The 24597-nt window shown below is 38.5% G+C and overlaps 1 protein-coding gene across 3 annotated transcripts in view; it reads left to right on the forward strand.

Annotated features, from left to right (window-relative positions):
- ATG10 (autophagy related 10) overlaps positions 1-24597 on the forward strand; it is an 81614-nt gene that overhangs the window by 41160 nt on the left and 15857 nt on the right. For all 3 annotated transcript variants that reach the window (XM_035310312.1, XM_035310314.1, XM_035310313.1), the window contains exons 4-5: positions 9810-9939; positions 18091-18188. In XM_035310312.1, coding sequence (XP_035166203.1) covers positions 9810-9939; positions 18091-18188 — 228 coding nt within the window. The remainder of the gene's footprint in view (positions 1-9809; positions 9940-18090; positions 18189-24597) is intronic.

Consider the following 24597-nt stretch of genomic DNA (forward strand, 5'->3'; position numbering starts at 1 on the left):
TTGCATCTCTCTAAACTATCTATGGCAACACTGTATAGGAGCTTAGCCAAGCGTACCCACGTGCTGTGTGTACCATTTCTTGATTTTCCTAAAGCTTTTGCTACAGTGGTGTTGCCTGTCTGTTGTATTTATATAGTATTGTTGACCATTACAAGTGTTTTGAGCCTCATACTGCTGTAAAACTATTTAGGTATTCCTAACTTGGTACTGGGCTTTCTTGTCAATTAAAACAAAGCTTGCCTGAAGATTGAGACTATTACAGGATTCATTCCAGTTAGGAACATTGTAAATTGTTCATTCAAATTTTCTACTTGGCTTCAAATCCTTGGTTGTGGAGTACAGCTGGCTTCCAGGTGCAGTTGTACTGAGCTGTACAAAACTACTGGTGGTGTATTGTTATAGTTGGGATCCTGTTCTGCCAGTGTGTTTTCTTTATTTGCCCCAAAAAAGTCTGCTAACTGTTACTCAACAAAAGGAATACAGTATAGCTATCTTTATTGTTAGAAAATGCCTTAACAGTCTATTTTTAATTATAAGAATGTATTGCATTGTGCCTTCTCATTTGAATTTTGCGAATTTTAGCTACATTTCGTCAAAATACAATTACTTCTTTGTAAAGCCTGCTAGCGGTTAAAATTGCATTAAGTTCTACCATGTTCTGCATTCCTGGAAATTAATAGTATCATGTAATACAGCATGGCAGTTTTCATTTGAGATCACATTAATAAAAGAAGCATCCAGTACTGTCTTTCCATCCAGTACAAATGTCACCAATATACATTTGGGGTAGTTGTGATCAATGACATTTGATAACATTATAGTTATTAATACGTAGAGTATATAGAGCATTTTGTTTGAAAATGAATCGAAGGGCTTTTGACCTATCCAAATCTACATCTAGAGCTTTGTGTTTCCTATGTAACAGTGATTGGAAAGTAAAAAGTTAAGTACATCTGTATTACATCATATATTAATAAAATTAGCCACTTTTTAAAGCAGGTGAAAGCTGAACTCATTTGACTTGGTAAAGTCCAGACCTGTTCCTTAAAAAAAAAAAAAGAATAAAAAAAAATTATTATGTTTATATCTTTCCAAAAAGAAAACATTACTGGATCCTAGTATGATACTAGTTTTTGTATAAGTGTAGGAAAAAATCCAAAGATTTTTTGAGAACTTACAAGTAAATTGATAAGTATTCTGGGTGATAGTTATTTTTTTTAAATTGAGATTGATTTTGAAATAGATCTTTATATTTTAATTTTCTCTTGCTGTTGTCTTAATACAAGAATCATATGTGCTTCAGCCTTAACATATAGTTAATTTAATCAGACTCAAATACTCATACTCAAATGCATTATTTATAATTAAGCTATGTTGTTTATGGTTATGGTTTCTAATTGTTGTGATTGTGTAGTATAGGTTATGGCCAAGCTTAATAATAGCATCTCAGGTAACTTTTAGGTTGCATCATTCTGACAGACATAAAGGAAATCAGACAGTATTTCCTTTTCCATCTAGGCAGCATGCAGCCATGAATTACCCTGATTGCAGTGAGCGGTGTGACGGAAACGGTTTACCTCTCACTGGCAGTTCGAGCGGCCCAGTTGTGCCTTCTTCTTATGATGTGGAGGGCGGACATCAGAGCTGGCATCGCCCGAAACACTTGTCCTGGCCCCACTGTGGCTACCTTGGGGTTGTAGCACAGCACCAGGCATCTGAACTGCACCATCTCCATTTCCCATGCAGCCACTTTTAATTACAACCTGTAACTTCAAATTTCATGTTTTTATAATGCCAGATTTTGTGACAATTTGAGCATTTCTGTCTGCAACGTTTTCACTTGAATTACTGCTAAACACTGTCAGCCTTGGCACCATTTTCATGCAGTTTCCCATCTGAGAAATTAATGAGGATTTGAGTTTGTCTTCTGTAAAGTAAAGAGCTGTAGGAATTTGCTGTCAGTCTCCCTATTGAATTAAGTGTGGCCAAAACTGGGTTGCTGCTGAGATTCTCAATACAGAAATAATAATCCGTGTTCTAAAAAGATAAAACTGACCTAAAATACAGCTGAACTGTTACCTTTCTCTTCTAATATCCCAATATTTTTTTCCTTTTTTTTTTGGCCTATGATAAAGCATATTATTATGAAGTGTAGAGCCCAATCCTGGAAGCTCTTAAGTCCAAGACAAAAAAAAAAAAAAAAAAGCAATAATCTTATGCAATAGTGCTTAGCATTATAGAAATAACTTTTCACAATTTGTACAAATGTAAGATAATAACATAAGTAATGGAAAAAATGCTGCATTTTTTTTTATTTTTTATTTTCTGGATAAAATTCAATGATACACAACTTAGTCCATGCGTCAGCTTTACACTTTCTGTATACTCTAATAATTGTTGCAAACTAACTGTGCAGCCATGTATAGTCATACCTACCTGATCTGTTTTTCATGAACCTTGAAACTCACCTCTGTGTGTGTATATATATGTATACGTGTGCATGTTTGTAGTTTGTTCTCATGTGGTTGTACTGTGGAAAACTGGCATGTTCTGCAAGTATTTTTATGCAAGTGTGGGTATAATATTCCCAAATTTTCTATTGAATGCAATTTTCTTGTTTGTCTTAGAATAGTAAAACTGACATATGTAAATCTGTAGAGGTGACATCCACTGAAGGACATGGCTGCACATGGCAGCTCTGGCCAAAATTTGGTCCCGCAGAATCTTCTCTCAGCCTGCTATGTGCCTGGGGTCCCTGCAAAAGCGTTGTTGCTCATGCCATGAACTACATGGCCATGCCTCGCTCTCAGCGTCAGCTCTAGTGCTTCCTGTATTTGGGCCCTATGCTTCCTTCTTAGAAGTTTTAGGAACTGTTGGGGTTAGTCAGCCCATCGTTCCATGGTCGAATTTGGCCTTCTCCCCTCTCCTGGCTGACTCGCCTTGCTTCCTAGCTTCACTGTTAGCTGTAATTTCCACAAGAAGGGATTTTTCTGCCATACTGTTCCAGCACCTAAGCCCTGTTCCGAATGGGTCCTTGTACTTAGTACATAAAAAAGAAGACAATATCTCTTTGGGGGGAGGAGGAGGACCACCAAATTCTGCATTTTACATGTGACAACAGAGGAAGAATGAAGAGTTGATTTTGAAAGAATTCACCACCTTCATATGAAGATAAAAAAAAAAGAAATCACAACTGTTCTGTTTTCATGGTCCATTGCTTCTTTCACTTGAATAGATTTTGCTTTCACTTGTGATAACAGTTTTAAAGCAATCAAAAGACAAATCTAATTTCCAACCATTAGAAGCAATTGTTAATGCATGAGGGACTACTAAAATTTTATGTGCTGCATCTTTTTGGGGTGGAAGTGTTGGTTTTGTTCTTTTGGTATGCCTTGAATGACAAAAGGCTGTTTTTTTTGTTAGTAGCCTGTGTTTTCTGGGAGAAAATCATTCTAATAATCACTGAATTCTTTACCGTTACCAGTGTCAGGGTGCTGACTTGTAGTTAGGAGATTTTCCGTGGTAAAATGACTTATTTAAGGGATCCACGTACCTGTAGGAATCCATTTAGTGTTTACCTCAACATATGCTTGGGCTTTCCATAGGTGGCTTAGTGGCTTTTCAAGGAAGCTGTGTCTTCCAGAACAAGGCTCTTTGGACTTGGTGCTTAGTAACATCACTGACTGATTTAAGGGCCACTTTCTTTCTGTTATTGAGGGGCAGTATTTAACCAGGTTCTTCACTTTGCTAGTTTGAACAAACCCAAGATAGTAAGGAGGATCTTGTAGCAGCATAAAAATATAAATCCATAAGGTAAGTTTGTAATTTTTCAAATCTCTTCTGTCATCCTTGCATTGCTTCATCTGTCACTAATGATGGCCACACTGGAAAACATGCAGAGATTGTTGGATTCCTCATATATAGTTAAGATAAAAGAGCAATTTATTTATGTATATGAAAAAGCTGAAACTGGTGGCAAAGACATTTGTATACCATTCATCTTGCAGTTAAATTATTCAGGAAGATGTCCACATTTTTGAGTTTTTACAGGCCGTGATACAGTGGGCCAAGAGTGATTAGGGCCTCTAAGTTGTAGCATAGTATGAGTATTTAATAGGGAAAGGAAAATGCTGGCAATCACTTAATACAAACTGAAATTCTCTTACTGTGTTAAAATAGAAAGCATGTGCTAGGAGGGTTTTGAGGTTCTTACAAGTTTTTTTTTTTTTTTTTTTTTTTTTTTTTTTTTTTTTTCATCCTCAAGATGTTTATTTTTGCAAGGGGATTTTTTGCATTTTATAGGCCGCCTTGCAATTTCCACATAATGGTTCATGGTTCATTTTGAGACTCGAATCCAGGCGCTCGGCTCATTTGCAGTTCAGCCTTCGCTCAGTCATCCCAGCTGTGTCTCCTGCCATCATCACCAGCTTGTGGCGAGGGTCCGTAATGGCTGCCGGGGGACTGCAGCCCCGGGCTCCGAGCCTCCTCGCGGGCCTCGCCGGCTGCTGTGACTTTGCACCGGGTTTTTGGCGTGGCAGGGGAAGGGAGGCTCAGCTGCAGGGAGTCGAGGTCTGCACGAGGCAGGGGATGATGCCTTGAGAGCCTGCACCAGAGGGACAAAAACCAGCAGCAGAATGACCTGCAGAGACTAGCACAGCGGGGGCTGCAGGCAAAGACGTGAGGCACAGTCCAAATAAAAGTGGAGAACACCCAGGAGGAAGAATAAAGAGCGCAGATACAATCTCACCATGCTGCCGCACCCTCCACATTAAGCGCTGTTTTAATTCTATCTGATGAGTGCTGTCCTGCCATTCAGTTTTCATGTTCAGATCTCTGCATTTGCCAAAGGGAAAGTGTTGAACTGGGAGGGGAGCTGCTCCGGGAAAGCTCTTGTGCTTGACATGGGAGCTCACTGTCGTTTTTGGAGAGAGAGGAACACCACAGGGGAGGAATGTCTGAAGGAGTATGTACATGATACATTAATTCTCAAGTTCAGAGGCCAAAACGGAATTGAGTGTGAATGTATTCTAGGTGATGAAATCAAATTTGCTTACTGATCTGGACTGATCTCCCTTTTTCCCCTCGTAATGGGACTACCAGTACCAGTTGCGGTGCCTGCGTCACCTCTTCCTCCCCTTCCGGCTCGTGGCCCCATCCTGCCGACCTCCTGCAGGAGCATTTATTTCCCAGGAGGCTCGCCTGGAGCAGGAGGAAGCAGAGGTCAAGGCGCCAAAAAAAGAGATGAGGAACATGGGAATTGGGAGAAAGGCAGCAGTGAACGGATGATATCCAGGAGAAATGATGTGCCTGCTGCTGTTCAGACCACTTCTTGTCCCCAGAAAAAGACTTGAGGTGCAGGGAGTTTGGGCTGATAAGGAAAGCCTGTGTGTGAGGTGGAGAGAGGGAAACGCTTGGTGTAATGTCAGCAGAGGAGAATCCCCTTTCCATCAGGTGATCCTGCCCCTTCCCAGCGTACCCTGTCACTCCCCTGGGCCTTCCCTTTCCAGTGGAGCTCTTCCTCCAAAAGTAACCTTGCCTACACCCGTACCTTCCTGCCGCCTGCAGAGCGCAGCTACTGCTGAAGAAGATCAAAGCAGGCCTGTACCTCTCCCCTGCTCTCAAATTAACTTGTAACCTTGAGGTTTTAACTTGTCATCTTCATCAGAAGGAAAAAAAAAATAAATTACCTTATTTTGTTTCAGAGTGACATGCTACATCACTTCTGATCTATTGATTTAAATAATTCAGCATTTAAAAAGGAACAAATCAACTTAATTTGTTTAGGGGGTACTTAAAGGTTGAGAACAATTTTATATCAATTAAAATTAGTGATAATTCATTTATGACGGAACTAATATAATTAATTAGGTGGTTGCTGCCTATCTTTTTATAATAGATACATTGCTTTTAAACATCTGCTCAATAGTCCATTATGATAACACAAGAATGATTTTACATGAGAGCAACAGAGTAGCAGATGCTTTCTGATGACAACTTCCCAATTTGTTTAGGAAACAGTCGGTGAGTCCTCGATTCACAGCTTTAACATGAAGCATGGCAACCATGCAAGCAAATTACTATGCAGAAACACAAAATTGAGAAATAAAATTATTTCATAGCATTTTAAGGATTGCAATTTAAATCTAAACACATTCTGAGGTGTTTATATTTTATAATAAACTTCTTTTATTTACTCAAGCATGTTTATTTTGTCTTTACAAGATCTAAGCAAAATTATGAATTTGTTATGCATGTACAGGTATGAATATTTTATATCAGTTGTTCAATCTCAATATAAAAATTGATTTCAGTATTGTTATTGTTAGAATATCTATATAATCTAAATAAAATATCTAGAATATCTATACAACAGTATACTTGAGAGAAGAAAATAGAACAATTACTTGAAAAAAATAGCAAATGAAAATCAAGATTTTTTTTTTTTTTTAATAAGTTACACTTGCATTTTATGTTTGTGGCTTTATCAGTAGTTGGTTAAAGACTGAAAACGAGATGACTTCTTTTAGGTTGATACAGTACTCTGTGGGGTTCCATGGCTTTTTACAGCCATGCATAATTTTTAGATGTTCCAAAGATTGCCTAAGTGACTGTGCTCGCTTTATTCATATCATCAGCAAAGTTCATATCATCAGCAAAATAGATACCATCAGAACTTTTCGGCTCCAAAATGTACTTTCCCTGCATAAATCCTATGCATCATACATACAGAGGCGGTAAAGTACAGGATTACACATCCGTGCTGTATTTTTTTATGTAAAAAGTCTTGCCACTGCTGTTTATTGAAAGGAAAGGGGATTAGAAATAGCCCTGAGAAGGATTCAGCTATCTGTCTTTCTATGCAGATCGCAAATAGAGTGCTCCCACTTGTCACTAGAAGTAGAAGGAGATCTGATTATCAGAAACTGTTTTTGAATAAGCATAGAAACTTCATAATAGACCAAAGTCCATCTTGTAACCGAGCAGAAGAGTGTCAGTTTCAAAGCTTCTTCAAGCTTTGCATTCAGCTGAGTGCTTGACTTCAGACACTGCTTAAACTATCAGTCAGCGAACCCCAGGATAATGCAAAATGAATGTGTCCACAAATATTCTGCTCTCCAAAACAGTAATTTGTTTAGAGTAAAGCTGTTTATACAGCCTTCTTCCCTTGTCGGCTGCCTCTCCTGCCATCGAACTGTGTACGTCTTCTGGGAAGGCCACTTCTGGAGAAAATCAGCTTTCTCTGGAAGTAATAGGATGTTTTGGTAAGTAGCCCACAGTCTAATATCCTTCTGGTAATGGCAGAAATTCTCTTGAGAGTTTTCTCACTGGCCATATCAAGCAACAATGAAATTAGGAGAACTGACTGGCTCCTTTGCTTTCCTTTTCCTAATCCAGAAAATGAAGACAGAAGTTGCTTACCAGCTGAAATCCTTGCTAACCCAGCAAGCTGAATTCTTGATGACAAAGTTATTCTTAGCTTAATTTATGACTTTCTGAGATATTAAATAGGGTATTTACAAAACATGTTTTCCCTAGGGGTATACAGCTTTTGAGAATTTAATTTTTGCGTATTTGAGTTTTAAGTTACTTCTTTTCCTAGGTATTTGCAGGTAATAAAGAATAAGACTCCTTTATCATTCAGTCTAAAATTATCACAAATTAGATATTAGTATTTATGTGAGGGTTTAGAGTCATTTACATACACAAAACAGGAGAGAGAAGTATGTGTATACAGACAGCATTTTTTTTTGGTAGAACAACAACATCTAATACATAGCCAGGTAGTCCTGCCATTTCCAGAAGTATATTTAGGGCAAGGTAAGCTAGTGACTAAGCATAATACCTAATGAAGCATTAATGTCTGTAAAGCAGCAAGATTTTGATTCCAGAAGGCTGATCTGAGAGAGTTTTTTAAATTTTAATCTAGGTTCCATTCTGGAACTCTTTCTCTTTCCCACCCCTATATACTTGAGACCCTATTTGTTTTTTGATTTTTTTTTGTTTTTTACCACCTGCAGCCGGTGTTCTTTCTTTTACTATTCACACTAAAGCACTGAAAACAGATCAATTTAAAGAAAGTTGTTTACTTTAGAGAATCTCTCTTTTCCTCAAGAGATAAATATATATATTTTTAATGGTATTCTTCTGTATTTGACATCTGATCAGATGTTCCAACATGAGGGAAGAAGAAAAGACTTTGCTTTCTTAGTCTGCTACACTGTTTTATAGGAACTGGGGAACTGGGCACGGCATAACTAACTTTACCTGGCCCATGAAGTCAGATACAGCAGTCAACATTGTTCGTTCTAATGTGTTTTCTTTCACATACATTTTTTTAAAACTAGGTTAACACGGAGGGGATTTTCTTTACTGTTCCATTTTGGTACTTTAGATATCTTTTTACTGATAAGCTAAAATCAAGCATTGCTGCAACTGTCTAGAACCTCCCATAAGCCTTCTACTCCATGACCATCTGTGATTTTCTCATTTAATGTCCAAAATTGTATTTACAGTACCTTGGTCTGTTGCTTCTCATGATCTGGGCTCTTTATTCATGATCTTCTATCCATGTGCTTCAACAGTATCTGGTTGTCTAAAATGCTAAATTTGGGCAAAATACCTTTTATGTGGACTATCAAAAACACCTTAAAGTATTTTATGTGTCATTACCATTATAGTTTAACCGGTGTTATATCTCTTCATGGATTGATTGATGGCTGAGTTATTGGTGTGAGATAAAAATAAATGGCTTTAAATTTCTCGTGTGTTAAACCAGTATGGCATTCAAAGGATGCTGGTTCTTCTTTTCTGTTCAGTCTTTTTCATTTTGCTTGGGGAGAGACAGTAAACCAATATTCACAGTTGGTTGGCAATAATAAACTTGTGAAGTGCACGCCCAACCTATGGGGCATTATGGTTGCTTAGTTCATGCATGTAAATTTGGGGGTTTGAAAACCAAACAAGTCCACACCCGTAGTGTCTTCTTGGAAAGTCTGTTCTACCATTTAATCTTAGTGGCATTAGTAATTTAATTTTCAGAAATGTTGAGAATTGAGAAATGTTGAAAATTGTCGATTTTTAGAAAAGTCAAAACAACTGGGTGTTTAGCACCATTTGAATATTATTATGAAATTAACAAAATGATAAACATGTTAAGAGATCTATGTGCCAGCTGGGGAATATCTCAGTGCAATATCTCAATCTCTTTATATTTATTTCAAGTCTACAACATACATTAATTACTTTACACCTGAAATATACAGTAACAGGAGGAAAAATGTCTTAGCTTTTAGAAGTATTATAGTCAAAAACAGCCTTTTGCAAAAAGCCTTTAGAGAAGGTAGAGCAGGGAATTTTTGGTGGATACTGTTGATTTGTCCTTTGGTACGCAAAACCACATTATTTAAGGATACACTTTTAAAATGGCTTATAGTAATGTTAATCAGAAGAGATGCAGCTGTAGTTAGCTTATTGTACAGGTATTCTGCCATAAAGATTTTAGAGAGCTTTTGCTTTTTTCTTTTGTTTACAAAAGCAGCCTGCACTTAGAAAGACCTCGGTTCTGCAAATGCTTACACATAGTTCACAGAGTGTAAAAATAAGTGTGTAAGATGTCTTTGTAGGTTTTGGACTGCTGTGATTTTCTTGCTCATTAAAATTCTTTTTGTAATAATAGAATAGTGCTGTTAAAGTGGTGATCACTGTTTTTTCTATTCTATATGTTTATTAATTAGAGCAGTTGTAATTAACTTCCTCTTGATAAAAATACAAAAGTTGATATATTGTTGTGTTCATGTTTATTGTTTTAGGAATCTTTGGATGATTCTCAAGTAGCTGGAGTTTGTGCAACAACAGAAGAAGTGGTTCGCTATGAATACCATGTCTTGTACTCCGGCAGCTACCAAGTACCCGTGCTTTATTTTAGGGCTTGCTTTTTAGGTAAGACCAATCTTCTGTTAGACAAAGTGATGAATAAAAAAATGTCAGATGCCACAGATATAAAAAACACAGATTTTATATTAAACAGAGAAACAAAATAATAATGATCGTATGTAATAAGAAAGTAAGAGATGAAACTGTTCACCAGTAAATTTTATAATACTCCAGACACAGAGCTTCAGGACCTTGGAGTAGATGATATCATCTCAGCCTGAAGGAGGCTGATCTTTGGCTCCTGGCATCTTGCCTGTGGTTGACTAAAACTGCTGATCATTTTTCTTGTTCTTTCCTTTAAATGAATACAAAAACCTTAAAGCTGCAGGTTTGAATTTGACTATGAAATAAGTGGAGAGAATTACAGTGCTTCAGCAGAACTGTGTCTGCTTCTTTGAAGCCTGACTTTGAGCCACAAGGCAGGGGTGTAAATGAACCTTTAAAAGTGTATGTTGTTTTGTGTTGTAATCAGCCGCTTAAAAAATAATTACAATAATAAGGTATTGCCTTCTTCCATCTATTAAAACTGGTTCTTGAAACACTAACTGATCTTTTTTTCCTCCTAAAACGTACATCTTGTTACCCATTACTCAATTGCTACAGCTACTGTGATTTTACTCACCATCCTGTCAGGAAGGAAGGAGGAACACAGAGCCTCCCTCCAAGGCCACTGTTAGTGTCACTTATTTAATCAGCAAACATAGAGTGATCACACTGCAGCACTGGCTGTGCTCTGTTCCTCTCTGCCCGAAGACTGCGTACCAAGGGCTGAGGGACTGAAATCTTCAAGTCATTTCTTCAGTCTCCTGCATGGTAGCATCAGCATCTTTTGTGTTTTGAATAATCTCCTAACTTTATCTAGATAAAGATGTCTGACTGTTGCCAGAGATATCTTTTTTTTTCTTTTTAATTAAAAAGTAGCTTAAGATGCTTTGAATGTGTTTGGTAGATTTAATCACTCTCTGCCTTATATTGTTTAATGGTTTCTAATTTTGCAGTGTTAGCATTTTAAAAGGCACTTTAGATTTAAAATTGAGGAACAAATTCTCATAGACTCCCTGGTGAAAAGATTTTAGTCAGAGGTGCAGTTTCAGGAATGGATAATCTGGGGTAAATTTTCAAACTGGGACATGGGGAATTGGGGACATTGCTCTATCTTTACCACCAACAGAACTCATTTGCACACATCCTGCTGCAAATTTATTTCTAGAATGATTACAGGCATTTAGAAATGTGCAGTGTTTTGCCTTTAAACTTACGTGTAGACAGAACGGTGAAGAAAGTTTTGCTGTAAGAGACAGATTAACCTATTTGTGGTCCTGAAAAATCTTGTTTTTTGCTGAACTAATAGTGTATAGTCTCTACAGAAGAGATGGAGATGCTGCAGGTAGAGGAAATAGGACACTATTTCTACTGTACTGTACTTTCATATAATTAGTATTCACCATAAGCAGTTAATCACCAGAGAAGAGCTCCCAGAGACAAAACAAGTTGTTTAGCTTGTCAGCATCAGGGAATCGGAGGTGTTGAAACATGACTCCTTATATCTGGAAGTGGATATTACAGAAGCTAGTGGATGATCTAATGCACAACCATAGTATTATGTGCCAACAGCTCCCCTTGCAGTACAAATATGTAATTGCTCCTGCAAGTGAGATTATGTTTTAAAATGCTTTTTGGGAACCTTTCACAATGGAAAACAAGAGAGAATTTTGAGATAATTCCTGAAGTTACCTGGACTCTCTTTCACATTTAACGCTTCTTTTAACATATAACATTCTCTGACTCTTGAAGAGAGAAGGATACAAAATACTGGCAAATAAGTACTTCTCCAATAATATTTTCAGCTATTATTCTCTGATTTTAGTTCTGGATAGTTTATTTTTGAAAACAGCAAAATCTGTCATCACTGCAAATAATTTACCTGCCTATGCAGTACTATCTGAAGGCACCAACATGGGGTTTTTCAGAAACATGCAAACATCAATCACAATCACCTGAGCTCTCTCAGAGAAATATCTTTTGTTTTGCCCTGAGCCTAATATGAAGGAAATTCTAGGTAAAGCCCTGAGATTTTTTCCTGAGAAAGGTCATAGTCTTCCTGTGATAGGCTCCTCACCTTGTTTCTCAGACAACTAGAAATACTCACTGCATTCCATATCTGAAATTTTCAGGGAAGAATCTTCTTCTGAGACCTGCATGGATTTCTCACTCTAAATTCCTCTTATTGTTTTCAGATTAACTAACAAAATAGATTCTTCACAAGTCTCTTGCGAGCTGCTCATGGTTCCACTTGAATCCTGTCCATACTGATCCTCATGTTAATTAGAGCATGTTGCAAGAGGTGAAGGTGAGCTATAATCCTTCCAGTGTTTCCACAGGCCTGCCCTGTTTTGTCTTCCCCAGCAGCAAAGCATGGAGGTTGAATTTAAAACTCTGCTTGCTCTCTGGCACTATGTTAAGTGGCCATTATAACTCGAGGCCTGCCTAGGAAATAATAATTCTTCTGTTCAACCTGACTAAGTAGTTTTGCTTGTTTTGCAATGCAATTCACTTCCTCACTTTGTATGTTATGATAGCAACCGGTGCCAGCCTGTCCAAATCTGCACTATTCCAAATAGACGTTAAAAACTTCTAGAACAATTAAATCCCTCCTTTCTCCCTCCATATGTAAGTCCATTTTTCACTGACTGCTTGTCTCCAGCAGTCCCTCCTAGAAAAAAGGCTTCTGAAAGGGTTGCTGTGGAGTTTTTCCCATCCTCTCCAGCAGGGTAAGCATCTTCAGGAGCTTGTGTCAGTGAGGACATCTGGTTTTCACTCCTTTCTGCTAGCAGTTGTGCTTAAACATTGCAGGTCAGTTCTTCCAGCAGAAAGACAAAAGCTGGATTGTAACCTTATCCTTGCTGCTGTTTAAATTGGATGAGTTATTTTCTGGAATTCATCTTTGAACCTCTTTTTTCTTTTTTGTCAGAAGAAGTTTGGTATGGAAGGTAGTAACAAGGTAATGGCTTGAAATTTTAATTGCAATAGGACTAAAACATTTTGAAAGGTATCTAAACTTTTGGTAGTCTCTGGGGATAGATTTACAGGGAAGATTTTGTTCTGTGGAAGGACAAATACTTCAGCTGAAAATGATTAAATGTGATGACTGTCTGGAAAGATGCTTGGGAACATTACAGGATACAAGAAGATATTTTTAGGATACATATATACATCTAAGAAACATTTTTCACCAGTTCATGATACTTCCCATGTGGCATATATCCCTAAATTCAGACCTTCTGAAGTCCAGACAGTGGTCCTCAGTATTTCAGAGCGTCAGAGAACTAGGTGTCCTTTCTCCAATATTAGTTTTATGTATGCTATACCTTTGAAAAGCAGGAACCCTTCTTTCTTTTTCTGGCTTCCAAGATTACCAAAGAGGTAGCTGAAGAAATGCATGAACCCCTTGCTGAGATCTGATGTCAGCAATTAGCCCTCTTAGAGACAGATGGTGTAGGCAATTAGCCTTCCCCTTCAGTGCTGGCATCAGCCAGATGGGCTGGGCTAGGTCCAGTAAGCTTTCTTTAATCAGCAGAGTATTCCCCCTTTTCTTAATCTTTAAGATGTGAAGGAACTTCAGTTTTTTCCTGAATTGTCATCATCTAAAGCCATACATAAAAACATCTCTTGCATTGACAGTGAGGTAGCAGCAACAAAATCACAGGTGGGCACAAGTATCATTCAGGAAACACCATGTATGTCAAGAAAAGAAGGGGCTTGTCTCACACTTTGCTGCTTCTTTTTCCTGCAAAGGTAGAGGAAGATTCGTGAATACTGACTAAGCACCAAAAAGAAAGAGCAGGAGTAATGGGAGTCAACACAGACTGCACCCCAGCTCACCTAGAAAAGAGTGAAGAAAGGGGGTTTTCAAGTTGAGCTGCTCAAAATGTGTTTAGCTTTCTGACAATATAGATAGATCCCTGCCAATAAAAGGCATGCTAATCAGTAGTTAGAGAGAGACAGCTTGGAAGATAATGTAACTTCCTCCAACCCTGAAGGCATGACTTTCTGTGTTCATAACAGTACTGGGCCTGATGGACGCACTTTCCAGAAATCAGACTTACTCGCTGAAGTCAAAAGCACACTCTCCTTTCTCAGAAAAAAATGTCTCTTCTTAAGACCTTGTATGAGAAAGGACTGTGTCATTGTTTTGGAAATACACAAAATTTTATTAAAAGAAAATCTGCTTTTTAACTATTTCTTACTTCTGGTGATAAAAACAAGTTATCCCCAACTGGACCTTCAACAAGTCTTTTGAAGAAGTGTTTGTTACTATCAAGGCAGTTTAAATAATAAAAATCAGAGTTTCTGATAGGAATGCTGTAGTTATTCTTGGCTGACTGTTAGGCAGGTGAACTGATTGATTCAAGCCCATAGTTAGTGAGCTGCAGAAGCAGAACCAGTATTTAGGAGTTCTTGACTATTATCCGTCAGCTTCTTTCTCTTAAAAAATATCTCATCTGGTTGTCTCCCAGGCTCTTTTGTCCCTTCTTGTGCATCAGAGTCTGCATTTAGTCCTGGCACTGACGAGTGGATAATGTGTTGCGTGCCAGGCTTGTGGCCTGTCAAGGGTACGGTAAATCTGGCATGACCCACAGGCAGCTACCGACTGCTGTGTGGTAGAAATTTCCTTTTACTCTCTGTGGCAATTGATGTGATTATTTAATGAGGTGAATTATACAAAGCATACATATAACCACAATTTTTTTTTGTCTGTTAACACACCTGCTCCCAGCTATACCTGGGACAGGGCTTGGGATGAGCTGCAGACACCTCAGCATCTGCGTCACCCTGTGTGGATGATGGATAAATACATTGTAGGGTGAAACTGATGCCTGTGCCTTCCTCTCCTGCCATTTCTCTTTGCTCGCTGCTGCCGTCGCCTTCTTTTTCTGGCTGTACGTGGGGAGCTCAGCTCCGTGACAGGAAGCGGCGCAACAAGACGCAGAGCGGCTGCCTGGCTCAGCGGGTGCCGCCGTGGCCCCTTGTTGCTAGCAGCAACAATTACAGGCCGCTCTGTCAGCCCAGCTGGATGCGGGAGGTCTCAGTGGGTTGCAGGGACGTGTAGCGGGGCTGCTAAACACATGAATGTTGGCAGCCCTGGAAAAAGTGGTCTGAAAGTGCCCAAAGAATACAGAAGCGTGTTTTGTGCCAAGCTAGGAGATTGGGATTAACATGGCTTCAGTTATATCAACCTAAATGATTCAATGTGTGTTTGCAGCCCAGAAAGCCAGCCGTACCCTGGGCTGCACCAAAAGCAGCACAGCCAGCAGGGCGAGGGAGGGGATTGTCCCCCTCTGCTCTGCTCTTGTGAGACCCCACCTGGAGCCTGTGCTCAGCTCTGGGACCCCAGCATACGAAGGTCGGGGACCTGTTAGAGCGAGTCAAGAAGGGGGCCACAAGGATGCTCAGGGGGCTGGAGCAAGTCTCCTGTGAAGACAGGCTGAGGGAGTTGGGGTTGTTCAGCCTAGAGAAGGCCCTGGAGAGACCTCACAGCAGCCTACCAGTGCCTAAAGGGGCTACAGAAAAGCTGAAGAGGGACTCTGTGTCAGGGGATGTAGGGGTAGGGCAAGGGAGAATGGTTTTAAGATAGCAGAGCATAGATTTAGATTAGATATGAGGAATAAATTATTTATTCTGAAGGTGGTGAGGCTCTGGACCAGCTTGCCCAGAGAAGTTGTGGATGTCCCATCCCTGGCAACGTTCCAGTCCAGGTTGGATGGGACTTTGAGCAACCTCGTCTGGTGGGAGGTGTCCCTGTCCATGGCAGGAGGTTGTAACTAGTTAATCTTTAAGTTCCTTTCCAGCCCAAACCATTCTGTGATTATATGATAAAGAAGTAAACAAAAACACATGAATGAGGACATTTAAAACATATAACACACCTCCAGTCATATTACCTGAGATGAGTTTTATCATCCATACTTACCTTTTGATAAAGAAACAGGAGGAAAACCAAAGCTGACTACAACTCCAAACTCTGCTTCACTTCCAGCTGCTATCTAACAGACTAGTACTTCTATCAGTCATTTGGGATCTTAGTGTAGCTTTTATTTTATTTAGTTTCGTTTTGTTTATTTTGTTTCATTCAGAGGGAAAATGACAGACTTTGAGGTCTTCATCCTGCAAAAGGCAAGGGGAAAACTGCCCATTAATCACCTGTCTTTTTGCAAGGGTCTTACAGTTCCCAGCTGTGAAGCTAAACCTCATGTCCATTTTAAGTATTGATAAGTTATTCTTTCCTGCCGTATCTGTCTTCCCATCTTCTAGGAAACTGAGCTAGTCAATTAGATGAGAATTTATAGGAATACAATACTTGGGAGTATATATGAAGTCTTACTTACTAAAAACAAAACAACAGCAAAAAAAAAAAAAATATGACTTCATACTCATTTAAAGCTTAGTGAAATATAATTGTGCAGAAATTCCAAAATGTAGGGAGGTTTAAATCCAAGAATATTTCAATATATGTCTGATCAGAATGCCCAGATCAATTTTTGTTCCTATGTGAAACACTGCAATTAGTTTATATTAACTACTGAAGTGTATTACTGACTGTGATCTCACTCTAGTGTGATGTAAAACTTCTGGTTTTAGTTTATATGTATTTTTATCTGAAATGAAAACAATTCTATACTGAAATACAATGGATGGTATGCTGCTTTTCATACACGAAGTAATAAGACAAATGAGGTAAATGCGAAACTCAGGTAATTTTTAACAATGTGATTAATCCTTGATCCTATATTTGATAATTTCTATAAATGAGATGATTAGGGTCAGAATAATCCATTCTATGTCAATTTGCTTGAGTGTTCCTATAAAAATTCACAGAGATGTACAGAACAAAATCTAGAGTGGTAAATCAATTTTTTCATTTGAATGTATATTGTTTTAGATTTTGCATTTACACTCACTCTGAATTGCCTTTGCAGGTTGTATAGAAAACAGAAAATTGCAAGTATCTATGGTATTTTGTATTGTTTGTACACAGATGATCTGAACATAAGTATTTCCTTCTAAACTTCACTCACTCTCTAGTAACAAATTTCTTAGCAAGTGTTAGACTACCGCCAGAACAACTTTGGTATCTGCCATCACAGGACAGGGGGGATGCAGGTCTAGCAAGTCTCATGTTCCTGAGGATGGCATAACATATCTACTTAATATTCTGTTGCCTTCACAGATACTTCATTTGCCGCACATCTTAATGCTTCTGTTATATGGTGCTTAAGTAAGGGCAGAACTTGGTGCAGTTTTTTTCAATGCATACAGAAGATAAGATAAAACAGAGACTGTAGGCAGCTGTTTTTAACTTACATCTAAACATGGCATTCAAATGTTAATTGGATGAATAAATCTTGTTCATTTTACAGACATGAAAATGTCAGTAGAATAAAACTAGTTATCACAGGATAATGGTCTCTGACACCTAATAGATGCTAAGATGAAGCGACTTATTGAAAGTATATCAAAATATCCTATTGCTATTTGTCAAAAACAAATATTCAGAAAAAAAATGACATGGTTATTTTCAAAGTGGTAATATCTTGGCATAATTCTAACATCACCACTGAAACGTGCTGTGACAATGTGGCTCAAGAAAAAAAATGTCTTAATGTCTCAAAATATGTCTCAAGGAAAAAAAAAAAGTCCTCTAAGTTACCAAAGGGCAGTGAACTTTTGACTGCATAATTTTATTCCTTGCATTTTTTCCATTCTCTCACTATGAATTACATGTATTTACATGAAATAACTGTTAATGCTACTATTCTGTGTTTTTTTATCTCTCTTACTCAAGCATTATTTTACAAAGTTAGTTTAACTTTACAACTTGCAACCAGGAAAGTGAGTTGTTCCTCTCAGGTGATGGAGAAGTATAGGATAGTTTTGAGAATTTGGGCTAGTTTTATACACACATCCAATCAGGATTTGAGCATTACTGTTCTGGAGTTTTGAGGCCAGAAGCAGCTCGGTCACATTCTTTTGTTTTTTTTTTCCATCTGTCTGCAGATAATCAGTATTTTCAGATTTACTTTTTCTGTACTCTATTAAAGATATAGCCTGCTTAAAAGTGTTGACTGTGGGTGCTTTTCCCCCTCCCCTCTACCACAGATGGAAGACCTCTAACTCTGGATGAAATATGGAAGAGTGTTCATGTGTGCTACCAGGCACGTCTGCAGGAGGGGCCCTGGGACACTATTACACAGCAGGTGAGAAGCCACTGGTCCTTTACAAAATTGATGGATGCAATATACGCCCAAATCCTCAATGGCCTTATTTCTCTCCCAGACACAAATAAAATATATAGAAGTCTTACCAAGGTGCTGTTGAGCCAGTTACCAACAACAGTTTAAGACCTCTATTTTGAAGAATACATAGATGTTCACCACGTTAAGACTTAGTGTAACAATATCTCTCATTTAAAATCCTTTTCAAAAGCCAGTCCTGCAAACTGATAGTTTCTAAGTAATTGTGGATTTTGGTAAATATAGACTTACTTACATAAAATATAGTAGTGTAATATTTCACATATTGTCTGTTAATCAAATTACCAAAAAGACTGTGTAATTTTCAATTTTAAATAGACTTGCAATCCCAAGAATTGAAGGAGAGAAAATTAGTCTCTCAATCAAATAATATGTTGTTACTGACTAATGTACTTAAGAATCAGTGGTTAATGAACACCATGTTTTACAAGAGGAAGCAGATTAGTAAACTCTGTTATCAGTGCCTTGTTTTAGAGGTATTCAAATCACTTTTATTTGAAGTGGTCTTAAAGTCACTAGATTATTTCAGCAATTTATGTCCTAATCATAGAGTTGTGATGGTGGCTGTCTTGAAAACAGCCTTGTGCACAGGAAGAGTGAGATGTGGCTCAGAGCTGAGCTGTGCACTCTGGGTACTTCCCTCAGCTCCAGGCCTCCAGTACGAGTTTGGACAAAGAGTGGACACTCTCCAGGTGTGAGGTTTTTATCATCAGAGGAAGATACCAATGTCTCTTTTCTTTCCCTGCTTCCATCACTGGCTTCTCGATCTTAGCGGCTTCCAGGTACACAGGTCTCTTATGAGAGCAGCTAGTGCAACAGGAATATAACCTCAACTGAGGTCTACAGGTGTTTCCATAATTCAGCTAATACAACTTGATTACAGGATGCCTATTTGTAAATGGCACTCAATCATCGGAACACAAGCAACGTTGATGTTTTTTCAGCCACAGACTATTATTTGTATTATAATAGCTCCCTGAGAACTTAACAGGCATTGGTTTTCAGATGTTTGTTGTGCATTTCTGAACTCTAATTGTGAGTTTGCAGATTCTCCCATAATAGATGCTTTTAAATAAAGTATTAATTATCTGGGTTGTCTACTACTGAATGAAGATTAGAAAATCAGATTTAATAAAATAATATATTAGCTGATAACTCCCTTTCTGCACAAGAAACTTTTGTAGTTCAGATTGTAAAGTTTTGTGATTCATAGCTCAAGTTTAAGATTCAGAGCTAAATCATGACCGTTTCTGCATAGAAAGGCAGAGGATTCAATTAACTTTGCTTTCAATCCATTTGAAAATCTATTGCTGGTAGATAGAGACCAGGAACTCTTAACTACAGTCAGATGCTAGGAATCCTTTGGGGCTGACATCTCAGGTATTTCCCAGATGAGCTGTTCTGGCTTGTGGATAGCTTACAGTCCCACCTGCAAAAATGTATAGGAGAGCCTGCTATCTGCACTCCAGAGGTGTTATGCCTTCTCTACACTTCTACACATTGTACTGTGGCCTGAAGCCACATTCATGCTCCTCTGTAGCAAGCACTGTCTCTTTCTATTTGTCTGTAAAGCACTGCAAAAACCCACAGCATAGTGTAGGTAATAAATCATAATGCAGTACTACTGAGAATAAAGCATAAAGAATATGTTTGAAATGTGTAAAATCAGAGCGTTGGAATCCAAAAGGAAAAGCAGGTCACTCACACCTGGAGATTACATTTGCCTCTTAAGGAACAGTAAAGTAAAACTGGCCTGCATCTTTTAGCTAGGGAAGTAAGCGTGTGAGATACATGCACGCAGGGGCTTGCAGGAACAGGTTTTATGTTGGTAAAATGTGTGGTGTGCTGAGCCTCTTGTCTCTGTGGCACCTTTACAGAAGTGGTTCAGCCCATGAGTCCAGTGACAGAAACTAAGGTGTAAAGAAAAACATTTTGGAGAAATTAGCAGAGTTACAACAGCAAAACACTACTGGACATAACATCAAGGTGATATTCCATTAAAATAAGTAATTGCAGACCAAGTTAAACTGCTTTTCCCAGAATACTGCAGATTGTGCGTCAGGCTGATAGCATAATATTAGAACTGCTGGCAGGTAGAAGCTAGAGAAGGTAAGATCCTCCATGAATGATTTGGAATTACTTTACTTTTTTTTTTTTTTTTTTCTCCCCTATGTCTTTTGTATGTACATCATTTCCCTGAAGACCATGTACCTGTGGCTTAAGGTTGTTGAATTCTGCTGGCTTGAGTGAGGTTAGCCTGCTTCACATCAGTATTGAACGGGGTCCAAAGACCCCAGCTGCATTCCTGGATTGAAAATGTACTTTCCCACATGGCTGTGAGAGAGAGCCTCTGGGAAAGCAGCTTTAAGAGGTCTACAGTTTTAATTTTAGATGAAAGCACAGAGGCACCGGGCAGTGAGGATGCACTGGCTTATGGTCATCCAGTCAGGAGATAAGAAGACAAAGGGAGTGCATGGTTTTGTGTGTACATTTCTGGCTGAGTCAGAGGGGGGGCAAAGCACCAGCACAATTAACAGTGCCAACAGTATTGTATTTTAAGTGCCAACAACTGCTGGTATAACAAACACTTCCCCTTGTAAATTGAGAGATACACATGCCAGATCAAATAGAAAACAGCAGTAAAGATCAGAGCATTCTCAAAGGAATTACAAAAGATAATAAAAACTTACAGTAAGCAATAGCCTGCAAGGCTCAGATCAAAACGGGAGTTAGGTCTGCAAGAAAAAGTGTTTTTTTGCCCTCAAGTGGGTCAGGGTTCTGAACTGAAATACCAAGGTTTTTTTTTTTTTTTTTTTTTTTTTTTTTCCCTCTCTCTTCTCCTGCATTTCTGCTGACCAATTTTGCTATGTGGGTTAGGCTTTGCCTGCAGGGACACAGATCATGTAACGCAAGTCACTGGGCAAACTCACCAAAACAGGCTTGAACTCTCATTACATGTGAACAGCAGAGAGAGAAGGTTCAGGATTTTGCTCCAAAACAGAGCAAAACTTCTACAAGCAATTCACCACTGGGGAAAAAAAAAAGAGCAAACAACTGTCAAATGATAACGTTACTTACCTTTTAACAAAGACTGATTTTGGACTTCAGGTCAAGAGTTGGCAGATTAGGAAAAAGATTCTTACTGCCATTTTTAAATCACAGATCCAGGATGTTCAACCAAGCATTTGGGACTTACATTCTATGTGTTTTATGAAATGTGCATAGCATGCCAATATACAGTTGTAATACAACTATATTTTGTCTTATACTCTATATGGCAAAATATAGCAGAGATCAGGAACTGAAACATTGCATGAGCTCCAAAGAGTTAGCTATTTGGCAATTATATCACCAATATAATTAAAAACAAATTTTAGATAAAACTTTGAACTTTTTTTGTTACCTTTGATTATTATTTGAAAGGCACGTTCATTTTCAGGGAAAGTGTCTTCAGATATTTTTCCTGACTAGATTATTTTTACTGCAGTAAGCAGAAGCCAACTAGTTACCTTCTCATAAATAAATTAGTATGATAAGGTTGCATAGTATTTTATAATGATAATTGATAAATGGTGATGATTTAATTGCACTTCCTCTAGTAATAATCTTAAAATGCTCAAATGAAGTTCCTGTGATTGGCTTTCTTGTGAGTTAAATCTCCCTGGAGTCTTCAGTCATCCCTTTTCTACATCCGGAGATAACTTGCTTTAGCTATTTTAAATAATACAAATCAATTATAACACACAGCTGTTTAACAAAACTTCTAAATGTTGCTACAGGTCTCTGTGGGTATTTCCTGATGGCTTATAATGACATCAATTTAGCACACCTGGTAAGATCTGTGTTAGCTGGAAGTAGCTTAATTCTGCAATGACAGGAAAATTAAGGAGTATTTATGGATTACTGTTGCATTTCAGAACTGTTGCCAACTGTGATTTTAGCTTCTTTTTGAAGAGTCAGAAATGGAGTTGCAGACATGGCATGTTTGTGTCCTGAATATCTTTCTTGTAATTTGTAAGATGCTTTTGAGGATATCCTGTATTAGCTATTACTCTCTATGTATTCTGAAAGACTGTTGCTTTGCATTTTTGAATTAGTGTATGTTAGAAATGTACTCTTTCTAAGAAGCTCCTTTCTGGGTGCCTGTTGTAACTTTCCTGAAATGCAAACAAATAGAGCTTTCCTCAGTTGTCCCTCAGCTGGTTTGTCATATTCAGCATGAATTAGGATAGAATCCCAGCCCCGCATCTGCCTTGCCACTGTCCTAGGGGACCTTCTGGGCACCTCTGACTGCCAGCCCTGTTTTTTTCCTGACTTTTTAAATGTACTTCCTAAGCTAGTTATGTATTGGCCTTAAGAACAAATAAGAAATGTAGATGTTTGCAAAGGAAGACAGAAATGTCATGAAACATAGAATTATTCATGTTGGAAAAGACCTCTAAGATCATCTAGTCTAACCTTTAAGCTAATATTGACAAGTCCACCATTAAACCATGCTACTAAGTTCTACATCTACAAATTTCCTGTAGACCTCCAGGGACTCAACCACTTCCCTGGGCAGCCTATTCCAATGCCACACAACCCTTTCAGTAAAGAAATTTAGCCTAATATACAATCTAAACCTCCCCTGATGCAACTTGAGGCTGTTTCCCCTTGTCTTACCACCGGGTGCTTGGAAGAAGAGCTTGATCCCCATCTTGCTACGAGCTCCTTCCAGGTAGTTGTAGAGAGCAATAAGGTCTCCCCTGAGCCTCCTCTTCTCCAGACTAAACCACCCCAGTTCCCTCAGCCGCTCCTCACAGGACTTGTGCTCCAGGCCCTTCACCAGTTTCATTGCCCTTCTCTGGACATGCTTGAGCACCTCAATGTCCTTCTTGTAGTGAGGGGCCCAAAGCTGAATACAGTACTCGATGTGTGGCCTCACCAGAGCCAAGAACAGAGGGACAATCACTTCCCGAGTCCTGCAAATAGGATTAATGTAAAAATAACACTGGAGAGATTTCAATTAATAACAGGAAAAAAACAACCCAGGAGCGTTCTCCAAAACCTCCAAGCAAAAGTATCCAGCTGAAAGAAATTTACGGTAAATGGGAATAAAATCTATACAAACGAATGATGAAGTAAATCATCTTGATAATGGATGGCAGCAAGAGAGACACGTTTCTCTCACATATGCCTTGATATTTAGCAGAGAAGTCCAGTACAGTTTTAGGTAGATACGTAGTGGTATTGGGTAAAAAAGCTCCAACATAATGGTCCTTCTTTGTGTAAATGAACAGCAGGTTCACTGCATTAAAATCCAGGTATGATATACCAGAGGCATAGTAAATCAGCAGAAGTCCAAACGTGCCATGGTGAAATGCTACATGATGAGACAACTGGAAAAAAAAGACCACAAGAACAGGAGAAAGGATCCAAAACAAACAGCGGAGAACGGAGAATAGAACTGAAACAAAGGTGGAGAAATCTTGTTCTTAAAGTGAGCATATTTTACGACAGGGTAGTACATTATTTAACAACCAGGAATTTAAAACAAAGTTTCAGTTTTTCAGTTTATCTGTAAAGGCTATGTTTTAACTTTTGCCATTTTGGAAATCTTCTCCAGCATGAACAGGAGATGTTTAGCAGTTAAACGTAACTCTGTGTTTATAGCTAGAGCTTCTGTCTTGAAATTACATGGTATTTGGTCCTTCTTGTAGAAGTTGGCAATACAGAGTATTAACTTAAGTACCTGAGTACCTGTGAATAGCAGATTTTGTCCTCTAATTTTTACATATCTGCTTTTCAAAATTATGGCCTGATGATGCATATAGTTACCTATTAAAAGGTAAAATAAGAAGACCCGTTTATTTTCCAGGCACCTCCCAAAAGTTATTACAAAATAGTAGAATATTTATTGGTTTGGACAATGGGTGAAGGCACTAGCCATTTTCATCCTGTCTTTGTCCTGGGGAGTGTTTATAAAAATGTGCACAGAACAACTTCTGCAGGGAAAAGTGAAATGTTTCCACCTCCAAAAAGCAGCTCAGTGGCACAGTGGCGTGGCTAACTTTCTATGAAGTTAAGAGCTTTACTCTAAATCAAGAAGAAAAGAAAGCTGAATCTAGGTCTCATGTCTCAGATTAGTTCTTTACTTGCTTGTAGAGTAAAGTAGGGTATAATGACCATCTCTTCTTTCTTTTTGGTATGTTTTGTAGAACATCAGGTTTGGTAGGCATGCTTTGTGAAGGCTATGGGATTCAGTTTGGGGTGTAGGCCAGACATTTATCTTCTCCAGATATAGTTGTTTATGCCCATGGCAAGTAGCAGAAAAATGTTTTCTTCTTCTGTGAGGGGGGACTTAGCACTCTGA

Source organism: Oxyura jamaicensis, chromosome Z, assembly GCF_011077185.1.
Source record: "Oxyura jamaicensis isolate SHBP4307 breed ruddy duck chromosome Z, BPBGC_Ojam_1.0, whole genome shotgun sequence".
In the NCBI taxonomy this organism is placed as follows: domain Eukaryota; kingdom Metazoa; phylum Chordata; class Aves; order Anseriformes; family Anatidae; genus Oxyura; species Oxyura jamaicensis.